The sequence below is a fragment of the Stegodyphus dumicola genome, chromosome 1 (assembly GCF_044657685.1).
Source record: "Stegodyphus dumicola isolate Sdum_Otavi_A_Nest chromosome 1, ASM4465768v1".
NCBI lineage: Eukaryota > Metazoa > Arthropoda > Arachnida > Araneae > Eresidae > Stegodyphus > Stegodyphus dumicola.
The window spans coordinates 114060034-114078211 of record NC_140768.1 but is presented as its reverse complement, the minus strand read 5'-3'; the positions used below and the strand labels follow the sequence as shown (position 1 = coordinate 114078211).

The following is an 18178-nucleotide window of genomic DNA, read 5'->3' as shown; positions in this document are numbered from 1 at the left end:
CGAAAAAGGTTTTCATAATTTAATTTAGCTATACTTGATATCGGCTTCTTTGCAAATTGTTCGTCGAGAAATATTGGGGAAATTAATATATCAGAAGATTAATAAAAGTAGGGAGCAGATATTTTCCTAAATGTTATACTATGAGTATGTTATACTATGAGTGTTATACTATCAGTAGAAAACTTATAAACACTTTTGTCTCTACCTCTCTCACTAATGAGCTTTCCTAAAATTAAATCTTCCAAGTATAACTAAATTAGACTTTTTTTATTTTAATATCTTGAAATATCCATCTGCGTTTATTCCTTTGCTTTTGGAAGGAAATCAAAACTATGTGTTCTGAAGGGTCGCTTAACCTCTCAAGTTTATGGAATTAAAAAGAAAATAAAAATGCTGTAATAGCTGAGGGGTAAAATATAAACTGCAAGCTCAAAGTTCCTAAGTTTCGTTCCAAACCGAGGATTACAACAAAGAAAGATTTCGAACATTCATTCTATTCTGTAATGAAAATGCTTTCTTAATATGCTGCACCATTCAGTCTGCCATCGCTTACAAAAGCAAAAATTATCGCCTTTTAAATTCAATACTAATGTCAAGTGTAAGCATACATTGGTAGATCGGTGACAGAACTCTCACCAACACATTGAGAATTTTCAAGCTAGTATTCCGAATCGATATGGATTAGTATGACTTCTTAAAAATATTTCAAATTATCTGCGAACAAAAAGACCACCCTCTAGATTTTAAAAGTATATCTTACTTGCTCTTGCTGTTGGGCTGGAGTTTGGCGTATCCTGCTTACACAAATTTCAAGTACCGGCTTGGTCTTTAGAACTTGAAAGTAGTTAAAGAGAAGCTTGAGTGGGCTACTTACTTCTGAGAACGTTTAAATATTTGTCGAATTTCGCTATCTGTGCTGTTTTATCATTGTATTCTAATCCTCTTTGGTCGACGAAGTCCAATTGAGTTTCAACAGAAGTCACTTCTGCCTTGGGACTAATGTAATTGTTAGTATCTTCTTCGCTTGTAATTTTCAGTATCACTCTGACTCTTCTGTTCTTGTGACATTTGATGTAAGTTTTTGTTTTAATGTTAACCCTTAAATGCATGAATTGTTTTTATTTTAATTCAAGTCAAAAATACTTTAGAATTGATATCAGATAAACTGTGGAAAATACTAAAAAAAATCTAAACTAAGTTTTTATTCCAATTTTTGAAACATTACGATTGCCGAATGGCTACATTATGCAAAAGAAAATAAATAAATAAAATAAAAATAAATAAAAATGATAGGCAAATATGTAATAACAATTTTATGTAATAATACATACCTTATAAACTTGTTCGTTCAAACAGTTTCAAAACTTTGAATACATCAAAATAACAATAAACACAAAATAAAAAATTCGTAAACACAAATCATGTCAATATCCTACACATCAACTCACAATAATGACCGTTACACCGTTAGTGTTACAATGAAACTTTTTAAACTGTATACGTAAACAGTATGTATACAATTGGTTACAATATGCGGTAAGCTAAAATTTGTATTTTGATTTGATTTACATGACTATGAGTATGTTGCCAAATGGCAACTACATGCATTTAAGTGTTATAACAACTTTCATGCGCTTAGTACTTGGACCGTGTTTATTATTCCTTTTTAGTTCTAAAATTTTAAATCAATTTTTAAAAGAATAAGAATATGCTCGAAAATATGCACAAAACAAAAATGCCCCAGTAATCAACCAACACGATACCTTTGACTGTACATATGCAGAACAAATTATGAGAGGTAATCGTTGAAATTAAACCTAAATACTGAATTCAGCGCTTTTTAGAGCATGCTAGAACTTGTGTTTGTTTTTACAAACTCTCGCTCATAGTGTTGAGTATGCGTACGTTGGCACCGCCGCGAGTGGATAATCCTCAGCCAAATAATCGATAGTACATTGAATGTGAAAGCTACAGGAAGGCTTCACAGCCAACAACAGTAACCAAAGAAAAAAAAAGACCGAAAAATAAAGAAATTACATAAAATAAAAAAAAAATGAGAAAATGAGCTAAGCAATTACATAAAAAGTTCGATGACCTATTTATAGCCCATCTTTCAATATACTGATTCATAAGAAAAATAAAAGCTTCTGTGCAGATTTAGAATTTCTTAAACATATAACAAGCTAACATGGTAACCATAATTGATATGCACTTTATTTACTTATAGGTTTTCTAATTTTCAAGAACATTTTAGTAACTGTTAGCTTACAGTAATTTGAACAGCAATGTCGATTTTGTAGAGTGTGTGTGTGTGTGTGTGATTATGGCAAAGCCTCGAGGGCTATCTGCCTAAGAGGAGGGATGCCTTCGTGGAGGACTTTCTAAGGGAAACTGGCTCGTATACACGTTACACATGGGGAAAACCACGAAAACGCCCATGAAGCCAGCCCGTTCGCGGGATTCGAACCTCGGACCGAACTACCAGCGTTCAGCGACTTTACCGCTCGGCCGCTGGTGGGCGTCGATTTTTGTAGAAATCTCCAGTGTAAAATCACTTCTGTTAATATAAAGCATCTGTTGTATATCTTATAAAGGAAATCAATAATTTAGGGCATCCGAATCTTCGAGCGTCTTTATAAAATTACATTCTTTAAATTTAAATAAATAACTGTTAATTTAACAATGTTATTGTTTTTATTATTATTGTATTATTCTGTGATTAAACTTAATAATTCTGTCTTCTAGTCATACTGAGCCTCTTGAGAAAAGTAATAGATGCTGTAGTTGGAATTACAGAGAAGTACGTTATAAATGTATATTTTCAAGTGCCACGTCTTTTTGAAGCTGCTCGAAAAACCTGAATTTAAACAACATTCATCACCTAAATGTGTGTAATTACTTATTAATTAATTATGGAAATTTACGAAAACAAAGACTGATTTCGGGGACTTCCATTCATTAAGATATTAAGATCATTAAAGAAAGTAAGGAAGAAAACTATTTTTAATTATAAGCTAATACATACGAAGTGACAAAAAATCTCATGACCGGATAAAGGCGGTCATGCCATTCAGAGAGTGAAGGCAATATTTCCTGGGCTTGATTATCACTTAGCTCCAAAACGCTTTCATCTGGTACCTCAGATTTTGGGAGAGCCCCAAATCATCTCTAATTTCTTATAACCCACTGTATCTCATATGAAGATAAAGAAATTTAATACCCCCGTACGAATTTCATGTTTGACAGCCCAGGTTTTATTATAGGACCTTAAACGTTGCAGTTTCCTGTTTTATATGACATACTATCTTGACAATTATTGCGTTTTATTTATTTCTAAATTAGCCTAGGTAAATCGATGCTGACTTGAGCATTATACGAATTAAAATGCAGATATCTAACCTGGAAAATATACCGGTTTATTTATGTCCAATTATTGATCTATTACGCATTCCTCTCTAGATAAACGTAATAAAAATTAATTGTCACGAGGACCAAAATCTGGCATCAAGTGCCAACACTTTATAAGTTGCACCGTTAGCTGTGCTAAAGACATTGCTTCAGGGAAAACAGAAGTTAAAAATTTAACGAACATGTGTTATAACAAAAAATATCATCTAAAATTTGTGTAATTGCTCATTAAATTGAGCAATAATCAATATTTTTATCTAGTATCAATTTAAAGAATTATTTATAAGAAATGGCAGTCCTATAGTTAGTCCTCAAATAACGAGTTTATTTAGAGAATAGTCGCAACGACCTTCCTCTTGGGCTTTAACCGAGAAGATTATTTTTAGTACAGATCACTCTCAAATAACAGCTGCGCTATGAAATAGCCCCAGTTTTGCGTATATCATACGAATATTATAAGTGAACCTGTTGCAATGTAATACAAATCTGTGCTTGCTGTTTTATCTACAAGCAGCTAACTACACTAAGAATTAAATACGTATACTGTAAATCGAAATAAACGATAACAGAATTCATTCAAATACAATAATAGAATTTATTCAGATTGCTGCCCTTGTGCTATATGCATAATTAAAGAGAAAATTTACCTCGTCGTGGCGTAGTAGGAATGAAAAACCAAGAATTTGTGCTGACATTTGTTTAGAATACCTTTTTTTGAGGTGGGAACAGGGTTAATATTGCCGTCGCATGCCTAAGCTTTCAGGTGGTTCTACTAATAAAAAAAGAATGGAATGAGATCCGTGAGCTTTGGAATATACCAGTTCATTGGATTAGACAGTATCGATAATATAAGAAATTCTTTCGAGTCCAGACTTACGGGACTTGTTATTTTAAGATACTGTTGCACAAAAATCATGTAATTCAGAGAGTTAACATTAAATAAACGAACATTTAATGTCTGTGAATGCAGTGGTCTCGAGTTTGGCATAATCAGTGTAGACGCCATAGCATATATGAATACAACGGAACTTTGATATATCATTCGTCATTTTTGCTTCCATGCTGAAGTATTACAAATGTACCGCTGTTTATTCTCATATGCATCGGTCCGCGGGCTATTTTTTTACAGCTTTTCGAAAAATCATTCTGCCTCTGGAGTACTTCCGGTATCAGTTGAGAATAAATCTGAAGCGAAGTATATAATATATATTATAAATTTAACATCACGGTAATGTAGTAGTGCTGTGCATGTGGGACCCTCAGCTTACTTTTGAGTACTTTCAAAACGTACAAACGTTATTTTTCGCTTGTTACAAAAACTTGATTTCTGTTAATTTTTGTTAGTTTACTCCTGATCTATTTTTAAATGTTTCAATGTTGGATTTTAGTTTGGGTATGAAAGAGGTATGAAGAAAGAAGGAAAAGATAAACATGAACAGTAGGCAGTGCCATCTACATTGGTTTGCAAAATGTTTTCTATGAAGTGGAAGCGAAGCGAACCATATAAACGTTTTAAATCTTAAAATCTCATTTTCAGTTGAAGTAAAACTCAGCCAAAAAATTAAGTATAATGTACGAATTTTGTAATGTAGTATACTCATAGTGAAAGTAATAAATATTGCTTATAATCTGTTACTTACTTAAAAATTATCCTCTTTCATTTTTGTTCCATTGGGATTTAGATGCAGGTAGAAGAGTAAAACGTTAACTAATTTCACCACTTTGCGGAATCCAAAGAATTTTTAGGTGAAAATATTACCATTTACCATTTTTCAGATTGAAATACGTTTTTTTGCATTTTTATTTTTTAATTTCTATTTTTTTAAACTATTAAGAAGTATACTTAGAGAAGTTTAAAAATTTAACGAAGATACTTATAAAATGGAAATAATAATATAATAAATATAATTAAATTGTGTCAACTAGATTAAAACAAATATAAGGAACCATTTAAATTTTAAGCGTTTGCTTTTAATAAAAATTTTAAAAAGTTTTAAGTCTGTCAAAGTGTATTTCTTTATAAAACAACAACAGAAAATTTTCTAATTAGACATTTTACAAATCCAGTTTTTCTTTTAAACTATAGTTCATATACTATTGAAAAAAATTGATAATGATTATAATTAGCCCAAAGGGGGCAATTTGGCCAGAAGAGCTAATAATTTCGTTTTGACATTTTGTATTGATTCACTATAAACAGCGAATCACTTTTTTAAATTGTTGCCACCAAATATTAGAGCCCTGTATTTTATTTAAAGAAATTAAATAATGAAGAATATGGATAAATGTATGTGTGTTTCTCGCAGTGTGATAAAACAACGCTACCTAAAGCCGTCAAATTTTGAATAACGTATGTTTCCACCCGAATATAGGCTTCTGGAAGCCCGAATTTGGGATTTGTTTTATTACCTCTTTTCATATTTTATAAAGCATTTATGAGTTTTTGATTAAGAAACTTAAAGATTTCAAAACGAGCAATGGCAGCCCTATACGGGAAAAAAAAATATCTTCAGCGCGCTAGACTCTGTATCAGAAATTCTAAAGATATGCTTCATTAATATTTTGTGATACTGTGTTGAATTGAATTTTATGGTTTAAGTGCGAAGAACGTTATATTTAATAAATAAAAGTAACGCACAAAACGTTAAAAAAACGCCCCTTTGGGCATAATATAAAATTTGAAGGCTTTCTGATTTATTATTATTATTATTATTTGTTATGAGTCCAAAGGGCCAATTTGCCCAGAACGTCTATTAATTTCGTTTTTGCATTTTGCGTTGAGTCGCTACCAGTGGCAGCTCGTAATAAGCACTGTGGAACTGCAGCACCCCCAATTTCCACTTATTATTATTTTTAATATTTAATATAGTGTGCCCTTCAGTCTTTAATTCTTTCTTTATACTTTTACAATACATAATCCTTAAGCTTTATGTCAGTAGCCATCCCCCACTGTGTCAAAAAGGTACGAAAAGTCTTTGGAACTGCGCGCTTCACAGTTCCAGCGATGTGGTGTTTGGCTGTCCTGCGCAAGCGCACACAGAAAGCAGCACGCGAGCCGGGCAAAGAGAACAGCACTCGCTCTTGCAGTGCCGAAATTCTGGCATGTTATTAATTTCAATATTCAGCTCAATGCCAAATTTCTTCTATATCTGAGATAACATGTATTTTTTGAGAATAATTCTTTTGTGTCATCTTTTCATTTAAAAATCTCTTTGAGATATATTTTAATGTGAATTATTTTCAAAATTATCCTCATTAGAATGAATGTTGTTCTCTTTATTATGTTTGAAACTGCCGTTACGCTAAAATATATATTCAGAAAACTATTTATTGCTGAATGTTTAAAATAAGTTCTACCGCTCCTTTTTGACAAAGAGTATCCATTTGAATTGCAGTTGGTTTTAATTAATCGTTGTTTGCTCGTAAAGTGATTTCTTTTTATTCCGCGCGTGTGGTATTCCTCCACAAGGTGGAACTTCATCATACAGACCATAAACAGAGTTCATGAAAATTTGCAACCTTTTAAAAAATTGCCTTAGTGAAATTCAATCAACATCAAATGCAGAACATCAACAAACGAAACAACTGTTCCTATTGCAAATGCAATAGGAATTTAAAATATCTAAATGATGATAATATCAAGTTTTGGTTACAGCTTTTTTATCCGATGCCTCATGTTGAAATAATATACAATCAAATGCAATTCAGAGAAATTAGTGTGTTTAAAGTTAACGAATATATAACAAATTCCAAAACTGCTATCTTAGAATTAAGAAACTCAAAGTACTGTGAGAATTTTCCAAAGACACCGATGGCAGAAGAATAGAAGAAGGAAATATGTGACTTTATACTATGTATTGATATAATGCAGAGATATTCTTCGACTAAACACTTAGCAGCTTCTAAATTGTTAAACAAGAAATGCTTCGCCAATTTTAAGAATGAACATTCTTCAGAATAAATAGTACTGACCGCTGAAGCATATCCAATGATTGACAAAGGAAAGCTTGAAACTGAACTAAAAGTATTCTATTGTAGGTCTGATATCCATGAATACTACAAATTAAATGAGCTGCTGAAATTTATCTTCGAAAATAATCTAGATGATGTTCTTAGTGAAATTACGAAACTGAAAAAAATTCTCTTGAGAGTTCCCATGACTACATCAGAGGCAGTACGCTGGTTTTCAACATTGAAAAGAATGAAAACTGTTCTATGAAGCACTAGAATTCGGAAAGACTAAATGCGCTTGCATTGCTTTCAATAAAGAAAAATTTCCTCAGTTGTCATCCAGAGATCAAGGAGAAAATTATTGATTGTTTCGGGCAAAGTAAAACAAGAAGAATGAATTTCATTTTTAAATGAATAGACAAAGAGTGAACTGTAAAAATTTTGGTTAAAGTAATTAAGAAATGCTTAATTTTTTTATTGTAAGATTTCCTGATGTTTCAAAATGAATGTGTATATATGTTTGTTTCCTTTCAGACAATTTTAAAACAAAGGTTAAATTTTTTTGGAACAGCACCCCCACTAATTTTAGCCACGAGCCGCCACTGGTCGCTACAAGCGTTGTTTCACTTTTCAAATTATTGGCACTAAGTATGATCGCCTTGTATTATATTTAAAGAAATTAAATAATGAAGCTGTGTAAATGCATGTATGTTCCTCGCATTGTGATAAAACAACGGTACGTAAAGCCATCAAATTTTGAATAGCGTAATCCTACTGTGAATATGAGTATCTGGAAGCCCAAATTTGGAATTTGTTTTATTATCGATTTCATATTTTATAAAACTTAACGAATTTTGGATTATCAAACTCAAGGACTTCAAAGTGAGCAATGGCAACGTTGTACAGGAAAAAAACATTTTTATCTCCAACGCGGGAGACTGTGTATCGGAAATTCTAAAGATATACTCATTTTAAAATTTTTTTGCGATATTGCTCTTGAACTAAATTTTATGGTTTAAGTGCGAAGAACATGCTATTTGATAAATAAAGGTAGCACACAAAATAGTAGAAAACGCCGATTTAGATGTAATTTTAAATCTGAAACCTTTCAGAGTTTTTAAAAATTTTAAATGAAAAATAATTTCACGAAACATTCATATCTAAATAAATTTTCCATTAAAAAAAAAGGGCCGAAGAATGCAATAATCTTCATGCAGCATTCATCACTGTAACTGTACCAACCTATTTCAAGTTTCCGTTTCCGCAGTTTAAAAACCTGTAAACCGAAAACTCGTGCTTCTATAGAATAACCTCTTAATGTAGTTGCTTTGTTTATTTTTATTTATTAAACCTGGGCGTTGTGTAGGTGTGACCTGCTGTCGGTCAAGTTATGCCCTGATTTGTACTACAGAGTGAAAATTATCGTCTCTACATTTTGCGAGTAACATGGATGCATGGAAAAATAAAGTTGGCGATGCATTCCAAAAATTCAATTCTGCTGGCAGAAATCTTTTATCTAATTTACCTAATTTACGTCAGGAAAAGATTCCAAATCGTAATGAAAGAAAAAAGCCGGAATTTGAGTCATTAAAATTTTTAAAAGAGGATAATTATCCTCATGAAATAGAAATAGATCCATGTTTAGAATGTGATAAAGAATTCGGCATATTGACTATCGATGATGATGACGACATGTTTGGTTATTCTTTTGACGGGGAGGTTTGTATGTACGATTATCATTTTATTATTTCAACTGTTTGAAGCTATCTATAGTGTCATTTGCAGTTTGTTGATGCCTTAATTCGATATAAAAGTAGATGCTATTTTGCTTCGAAATATCGTACTACGTATGCATTTGCTTTATTGAGTTTTAGAAGTTCTTTAGATATGAAAACAGAAATTAGTTCGTACTTTTGTGAATCTTTAAAAAATAGTTTCTTGTCATTCTGAATTTGTGTAATTTTTCAAAATTGCTTTTGCGAGAAGTAGTAAATTATTAATATATTCATTGGTTTAGAATTCTGAAAAAGTATAAATAATTATTTTAGCATAGCCTTCGAATTTTTCTTATTTTATTCTATTGTTTAGCTCTGTTCATTGTAACTTAGACACACGTTTGTAGCTATACAATTCATTTTCTCTCATTTAATAAAATGCTGTTATTTTATTGTGCTTTTTATTTGTTATTTATTTATGCTGTTATATTATTAATGCTGTTGAGTAAAATTTTAATATATTTTTATAGAGGCGAAATGACAGAGAAGAAATTAGAAGAAAACTTGCAATGGACTCTGATACTGAGGATTATATCTCAGAAAAACTTAATCAACATAGAGAAAATGGTAGTTCTTTTGATCGATTAAAAGGAAGTGGCAATCTACAAATATGTTTTATGAATGAGGCTGCTAAAGATCAAGATTTACCTAATGCCGAGGAGGAAAATGCTGTAGATAAAAATAAAATGCCAATGCCAAAACTCCAAAAACCAGTTTTACATTTGCCTTCTACAAATTTCCAGAAATGTGATAAGGTAAATATTGTATTTTTTTTTTTTTTTTTTTTTTTTTTCCCATTGGCCCAGCTCTAGTGTAGAATTGGGTGCCCCATCGATTAGCGACAATTTTTTGTAAAATGTTGGCGATGAAATCTCATTTCTGGTTACCATGATAGTGTAACTTTGCTTTAGCCTCCTGTTTTTTTTTTAATAAAAATAGATTGTTGTGAACATGGACAAATTTAAAGCAGTGCGCTATGCCTAGTTTATGCAATTCTGGGATTTTTTTTAAGTGAAAACAGATCTATGTGTACATGGACACAGAGTTTATGCAATTCTTTGACTTTTTATTTTGGTTTTGTGTAGCGGCCATCTTGAAATTGTGTCTTCCTGGTGCCGATCTTGGCGTCAAAAAAGAATTGCCAAAAAACAAGGGGCACTCAATTGTAAACGTTTACTGCCAAGGAAGCTGGTGGAGATCACAAGAGCTCTAGCAGAAGTTTGAAAAAACAATCTGTTCTTTTATATAGTTAGGTAATCTGTAACTATTGTATAAAAAAATATGAAGGCTAATCTTTGGAATATGGTAACAGGTAGTTTGGAGGCGATAAAGGTTACTACCTAGGACTTTGGGAATAATGTAACGAGTACTCAGTTCCGATTACGCATTATTTTGTGTGAAGGAAATGAGAGATCATGAGATATGTCATGTGACATTAATGGACGAATTACAGTTCTTTAATCGGAAAAGGGGCTAAATTTGGAAAAATATCTGTAGTACTATATTATTTTGTATTAAGCTTCATTGTGTGTTGTGTGAAAGAGTGTTGATTAATTTTTGGATTGCATGGCGCTATCTAAAGTGAATTCTAAATTTTTAATGTGTTTATCTGATAATTCAAAAGAATTGGTTGAATGGTGTATGAGTGTAGGATTAATTGCGGATAAGTATGAATGTCCAACATGTGGGAATGAAATGAGATTGTGTGAAAGGAAGGATATTACAGATAAGTTTGAATGGCGGTGAAAGAAATCTGGTGAAAATGGACATTTTGTGAAACGGAGTGTAAGGAAGGGTACGTGGTTTGCTGAAAGTCTGAGTATGGGGAAAATTTTATTAATTTCTTATTAGTGGGTGAATAGAATGCCAGTTGACTACTGGATTATTTAATCTATAAGAAAAGTTTATCCGCCATGTAATCAAGATTCTGAAGAAGATTAGGTAAGTTAGTATTTTTAATTATTTGAGGATATTATTTTTATGCATTGTTCTAAATGTAAGGAGTAAATAAAGTAATATGGTATTATTGGAAAATTGTTATTAGCGATGATTTAGTTTAAAGTAATTAGGATTGTAAGCTAATTTTTATTAATTTAATGTATGTGCTTATTTATATTTTAAGTAGTGTTTTTTTAATTTAATTATATTTTAATTAAATGATAGTGATTTTGTGAATTATATGTTTGTAGGAATTTGGTATACGTTTCAGTGGAAGTAAACGTGCATGGCAATAACTTAAGTATTTGACACTAAGTATTTACAACCATTTTTAATGTTTGGGTTATGAATTTGTTGGTGACGTTTATAATAGATAATTTAGAGGTAAAAGGCTTTGGATATTTTATTTATTTTATACGTGCAAATGTTCATCCTTGGAAAGGGTATATACTTTTTCGCGATCAGGTAATTTCATATATGTTCTTTTTACTGGATTTAAAGATTCACAAATTTTCATGCATTTTTGTGAAATTTTTCTAATTTATGAGAAAAAAGCAGTGTACATGGATATAGTGAAGAGTGTGCGCAATGCCATTTTTGTGCAATTCTGGGATGTTTTTTTAAGTAAAAATAAGTCAACGTGTACATGGTTTAGTTATATTTTAATTAAATGTTAGTTATTTTGTGAATTTTATGTTTGTAGCAATTTGGTATAAGTTTCAGTTGAAGTAAACGTGCATGGAAATAATTTTAATATTTGACACTAAGTATTTGTAACCATTTTTAATGTTTGCGGTATAAATTCGTTGGTAACGTTTATAATATAATTGATAATTTAGAGGTAAAAGTTTTTGGATATTTTATTTATTTTATACGTGGAAATGTTCATCCTTGGAAAGGGTATATACTTTTTCGCGATCAGGTAATTTCATGTATGTGCTTTTTACCGAGTTTAAAGATTCACAAAATTTTCCTTAATTTTCGTGCAAATTTTTGTAATTTATGAGAAAATAGCAGTGTAGATGGATAAAGTTAAGAGTGTGTGCAATGCCATTTTTGTGCAATTCTGGGATTTTTTTTAAGTAAAAATAAGTTGACGTGTACATGGTTTATGTGTATATGCGATTCTGAAAAACGCGGCAAGGAGTTTGCGATTCTGCACTTTTTCCCAATTTGGCAGTTAATATTTGTCATGATTAAGCAGTTTTGTTCCATAAAATTTCTAGCATAAGTGTAATCCGGATAGCAGATTGTTGGAAAAAGTGTTCAGTAAATGAAAAGAAACATGTCTTTACTTCGTGAAGACAAAATGGCGGCGAAAAAAAAAATAGAGAGTTGCTGTAGCACAGTTGGTTGCCAAAAAATCGCTAAATTACCATAATACAAAGATTAACCAATATGAGTTCAATTCATTATCATTGTTATATATTTTCAAATAAACTATCATGCTACTCCCTTTTTAATTTTTAATTTTATTTTTTTTTAATGTCAGGATCTTGTAATTTTGAAAATTGTATTCTGTAGAGGACAGGTCTCAAATTTTAATATCTCTTTCTATGTCTCTCTTTTTTTTTTTTTTTTTTTTTTTTCTTTTCATAATATGAGGGGAAAATTAAGAAAAGCAGTACAGTACAAAGCAAAGTCTTTAATCTGGAGTCATCAGGACTTCGGTGATTCCGGATTAGGGTTTTTTTCCGTATTATAGATCATCAATTTAAATCTGGTAAGGTGGCATGCAGAAATTATAAAATTCAAAATATGAAACCGTAATTTCCGAAATAAAGAGCAATTATCATCTAAAGGGTACAAAAATTAAAAAAAAAAAAAAAAAAAAAAATCCTAATATTTGTTTACTTTATTAAACATTTCTTTCAATGTAAGTTGTTTAAGTTGCTTTGTTTTATGTGCTAATATTTTCTCTTTAATTCTATAAGCAGACATAATTTCTTGTTCAGTTACAGAGTTCCACTGTTCAAGTCCTGTAATTGCTGTGCCGAGAATACCGACTCGCTTGTCAATCGAAATTTTTTCATTTTCACTAACCTCTTTTTCACTTACTTCATGCCTTTATCCATTTTTTGCAGCAATTCCACTTTTTGTTTGATGGACATCGAAACATGCTTTTGCTTTGTAGATCCTTTGGCAACTCCAGAAACGGAAAATCTTTTTGACATAATCGAAAGTTCAAGCTTACTTTTTATAAAATTGCTCTAACAGTCCGCAAAAAATAATAAGCCAGATCCAATTAGAAGTTTAAGGAACAATGCAATCTGCAACATTAACTGAAATAGATAATTAGATAATTTTTGCCTAGCTTTTACCATCCGTTATACATTAAACGCGCATGCGCAGAAAGTTTGTAGCTTTGAGGTCCGGATTATAGATCATTTCGGATTATGGATGTTCAAATTAAAGACTTTGTACTGTAATTATATCCTTCTTTACAAAACTTAAACTGGGTTCTCATGGGTTAACCAGGATTACTTAAAACTGAGGCTGAGATCTCACGGATATGTTAAGACATTCTACTTATCCATTGTTGGTGCAGTTCAAACTACAGTCAAAAGTTGTTAATCCGGACTCGTCGGGACTTCGGCGATTCCGGATTATAGATCATCAGTTTAAAGCTGGTCAGATGGCATGCAGAAGTTATAAAATTAAAAATATGAAACCGTAATTTATGAAATAAAGAACAATTATGATCTAAAGGGTATCAAAATTTACAAAAAAAAAAAAAAAAGCTTAATATTTATTTGTTTACTTTATTAATCATTTCTTTCAATGTAAGTTGTTTAAGTTGCTTCGTTTTTTATGTGATAATACATTCTCTTTAATTCTATAAACAGACATCATTTCTTGTTCAGTTACAAAGTTCCGCTGTTCAAGTCCTATAATTGCTGTGTCTACCGACTAATTTATCAATTGAAATTTTTTCGTTTTCAATAACCTCTGTCACTTTCTTCACTATGGGAAGCGAATTATAATGACAAGGAATTTGATTTAAATCATATCAAAGACAGAGTACATCGAGAAGAAATATTACATTTAGTAAGGAATAATAAGCCAAATAAAATAAAAACATCTTCCCTGAAGATAAGGATAGTGCTGACAGATCAACTTCCAATTCATTGCGTGGTGTTAAAGATAAACAAAGGATGACGTTTAATGAACTTCGAAATATTCTTTCTCTTTGTAGATCCTTTACATATTAATAAATATATATCAGAAATTCTATTTGACATAATCGAAAGTTCAAGCTTACTTTTATAAAATTGCTCTAACAGTCTGCAAAAAATAATAAGCCGGATCCAATTCGAAGATTAAGGAACAACGCAATCTGCAGCATTAACTGAAATAGATAATTAGACAATTTTAGCTTAGCTTATACGGTCCGTTATACATTAAACGTGCACTCGTAAAAGTATTTTGCGCACGCGCACAAGCATATCCGCAGCCGTAAAGGTCTTACGTGCATGTGCAGAAAGTTTGTAGCTTTGAGGTCCGGATTATGGGTGCCCGAATTAACGACTTTTGACTGTACTTAGCAACAGTTTTTGTTTGTTAAAATTGGTCAGTGGGAAAGTATGCAAGTACCTGTTTTTTTGGCTAATCTTTGGAATATGGGAACAGGTAGTTTGTCAACATTTTGGTAAGGCGATAAAGGTTACTAGCTAGTACTTTAGCAATAATCTAGAAAGTACACAGTTTGAATCGCAGATTATTTTGTCTCAGATAAATGAGAGATCATGAGACATGTAATGTGACATTTTCCAGAAAATTCCAATCGTGATTTTAGCGTATAAGCACTGAGAAACAATTTCGCTGCTGAAGTGCAGAATCGCCCACTTATTTGTTTGGCGCTTTTTACAAGAGTAAGAAGAATTGGATTTTTGTCAATTTCCTTTGACTTTTTAAGTGAAAGTAGATCGATGTGTACATGAATAAAGTCAAGAGTGTGCACAATGCCATTTTTGTGCAATTCTGGGATTTTTTCTTAAGTGAAAATAAGTCAACGTGTACATGGATAACGTGTATGTGCAATTCTTAAAAATGCGGCAAGCAGTGGGCGATTCTGCACTTTCTCCCAATTTCGCATCTAATCTTCATCATGATTAAGTACTTTTGTTCCATAAAAGTTCTAGTATAAGCGTAATTCGGTTAGCAGATTGTTGAAAAAAAATCTTGAGGTAAAAAAAAAAAATCATTTACTTCGTGGAAGAAAAAAAATGGCGTCCAAATAAAAACTAGCAGGTTGCTGTAGCAGGGTTGGTCACCAAATGTTTGCCGAAAAATCGCCAAGTTACCATAATCCGAAGATTTGCCGTTCCCCCCCCTAGACATTTTTAATTTCTTTGCAGTTTATTTTGTGAAGTTTCTGAACATGTACACGTGTTCAGCAGTTTTAGAGAAATTACCTTGTTTGAATTATTATTAAACCTTATTAAAAAATTATTAAAAAATTATTAGAAATTACTATACTGCTCAGAATAACTAAAGAGTAATGAAGTTCTGCACATGACGGTAAAAGTATAGTTTAGGGTACCCCTTGGCGAAACTTGGCGGCACATGGATACCGATTTTGTGGATTTCTTTGACTCGTTATTTTGGCTTGCGAAGCGGCGATTTTTGCGCCAAAATAACAAGAAAAACAATTGCAGAAACTCGGTATCCATGTACACATCAACTTATTTTCACTTAAAAAAAAACCCTGAATTGCACAAAGATGGCATTATGCACTCCTTTGTCTTTTTATCCATGTACACGTCGACATATTTTCACTTAAAAAAAAATCCCAGAATTGCACAAACTTGCATTGCGCACTCCCTTTACTTTGTCCATGTACACATCAATATATTTTCACTTAAAAAGTCAAAGGAACACCAAAGTCTACAATATAGGCAAACAAAAAATACATAATCTCAATAAAATACATTTTAAACCAAACAATAAAATAACATAAAAAAGGAAAAACATGTTATACATTTAAGCACTACCAAAAGCAAATATTCACTTACCATGATTTTCGAGTTTGCTTTGTACACCCAGAGCCACGTAAACATCAAAATATAAATCATACTCAAATGACTTTTTTCAAACCAGATATTCTTTCTGATCGAACGCTTCACATAGTGACCATCTGAACCTTTCTTCCTACAAACCCATTCAAATCCATCTGAACGGTTTTAACACACACCACAAAAACACTTACAAAACATCCCATGATTCAAAATTTCCCAGAATCATGCACCCGATTACGTCACAATAGGGTTTCCATAACATTCAACTAATTAGGCTACCATAAATGAAACAACAACTTTGCCATAACACAAGGGGTACCTTAAAGTCTACTCTACCCCCAAATTTTTGCCGAAAAATCGCCAAGTTACCATAATCCGAAGATTCGCCGTTTCCCCCCCCCAGACATTTTTAATTTCTTTGCAGTTTATTTTGTGAAGTTTCATGCTTGTACATGTATTCAGCAGTTTTAGAGAAATTACCTTGTTTGAATTATTATTAAACCTTATTAAAAAAATTATTAGAAATTACTATACTGCTCCAAATAACTAAAGAGTAATGAAGTTCTGCACATGACTTATCAATACAAATCCCAAAGGACAGGATTAGTTACTAGCTGATGGCTATGTTAAAAAAATTATTATCTTTTCCACTATTGTCAGTTCATTCTGTGGTTTAGGTATATTTATGAATTTCTGTGCAATTTGTATCCCACCTCTTGACATCAAATCCATATAATTATGAAAATGAATATAGGAAATTAAATAAAAGATTTGGTTAATTTTTGAAATAAAACTTTAAAGCTTACATTTTAAAAGGGCTGTTTTGCTTGCTTTTCTGGTAGCATAATTTTTTCGATGACGTTCTAGAATCTTCATTACTTTAGTTCTCTAGACAGAACAGTATTAATTAAGTTAATGGAACTAATTCTTAGATTTTGGATGTTTCTTAACTGATACACCTCTTGAAAAATTCCTCTCGCAACAGTTATAATGTAAGCAGTTCTGAGGAAAATTTGGAGTTACAATGTTTTGAATTTCATTTTTAAGATAGTATTTTAAAATAAATTGCAAAATTTTGAAGTAACTGCCCTTCCACCTCTCAGTTCTGTCTTCCCGAGCAGTAACAGAAATAAAATTCTGAAATATTTCTCTCTCAGGAATTATTCCTTATTTATGTCGTTAAGTTCATAATTTGTCATATATATTTTGCATTTAAAATTTTTGATGTAGTAAGGAAGGCATAGCAAGAAGTTTTGTTTGTAATTCTTTATGTATGCTGCAATTCAGCGTCTTTTAAGTCTTAATCATCAGTGACCAAATGGATAAATACTGGGGGTTAAAAGTCGAACTACAATTATTTTTGTATTTACTAGTTCCAGCCCATCGATTGGGCATCAAATCTCAAGTAATATGCTGTCTGACTTGTGTTCTTTTCTTTATATGTAGTACAGTATTAAAGGATGCTCGACATTACTACAATACAGTGGGTCTTTTATAATGTGAATATAGGCCAGTTCTTATTTTTAAGCCCTTAGTGGAAAATTTTGGTCTTCTAATTGACCATCCCACCTGTTAGACAGACGATTCTAGTGCACTTTGCTATAAGCCAATAAATTTTAATTAGTCTTTCTACTCAGAAGATCCATATGATTAAGTCCTGTAATATGTTTTGCATGAAAAATGCTGTCCCTAAAATTGTATCATCTGGGATGGACCAACCCCTGTGCCCCTTGAGTAAGCTCTCGAGTGGTTGCATACTGATCTTCTTGCACAAGTTCTCACAGGCGGCCCTCATGCACTTGAATGGTATAGTCCTTGTTTTTTAGCTTTCAGTACCAAACCTTTGCAATGTCATATGATACAACATTAGTACCTAAAGCTATACACGATTTGGTGACATTCTGTAGCTGACTTTTTGCAACAGAACTCGAAATAAATTATAGTTCTAATCTGGTAATATGATAGTTCCAATCATCACCTTATACTTAATGACAATGATCTTTTTTTTAAAAAAAAATTTCATGATACATTATTCTAAAGTAAGTCTCTTTCTTTCAAATGGCAAAAATTGGTTGACAAAATACTATT

At 31.7% G+C, this 18178-nt stretch overlaps 1 protein-coding gene across 4 annotated transcripts in view; it reads left to right on the top strand.

The window, feature by feature from the left end:
* Schip1 (Schwannomin interacting protein 1) overlaps positions 1–18178 on the top strand; it is a 225802-nt gene that overhangs the window by 154801 nt on the left and 52823 nt on the right. For all 4 annotated transcript variants that reach the window (XM_035373776.2, XM_035373783.2, XM_035373772.2 and 1 more), the window contains exon 5: positions 9605–9889. In XM_035373776.2, the coding sequence (XP_035229667.1) occupies positions 9605–9889 (285 nt within the window). The remainder of the gene's footprint in view (positions 1–9604; positions 9890–18178) is intronic.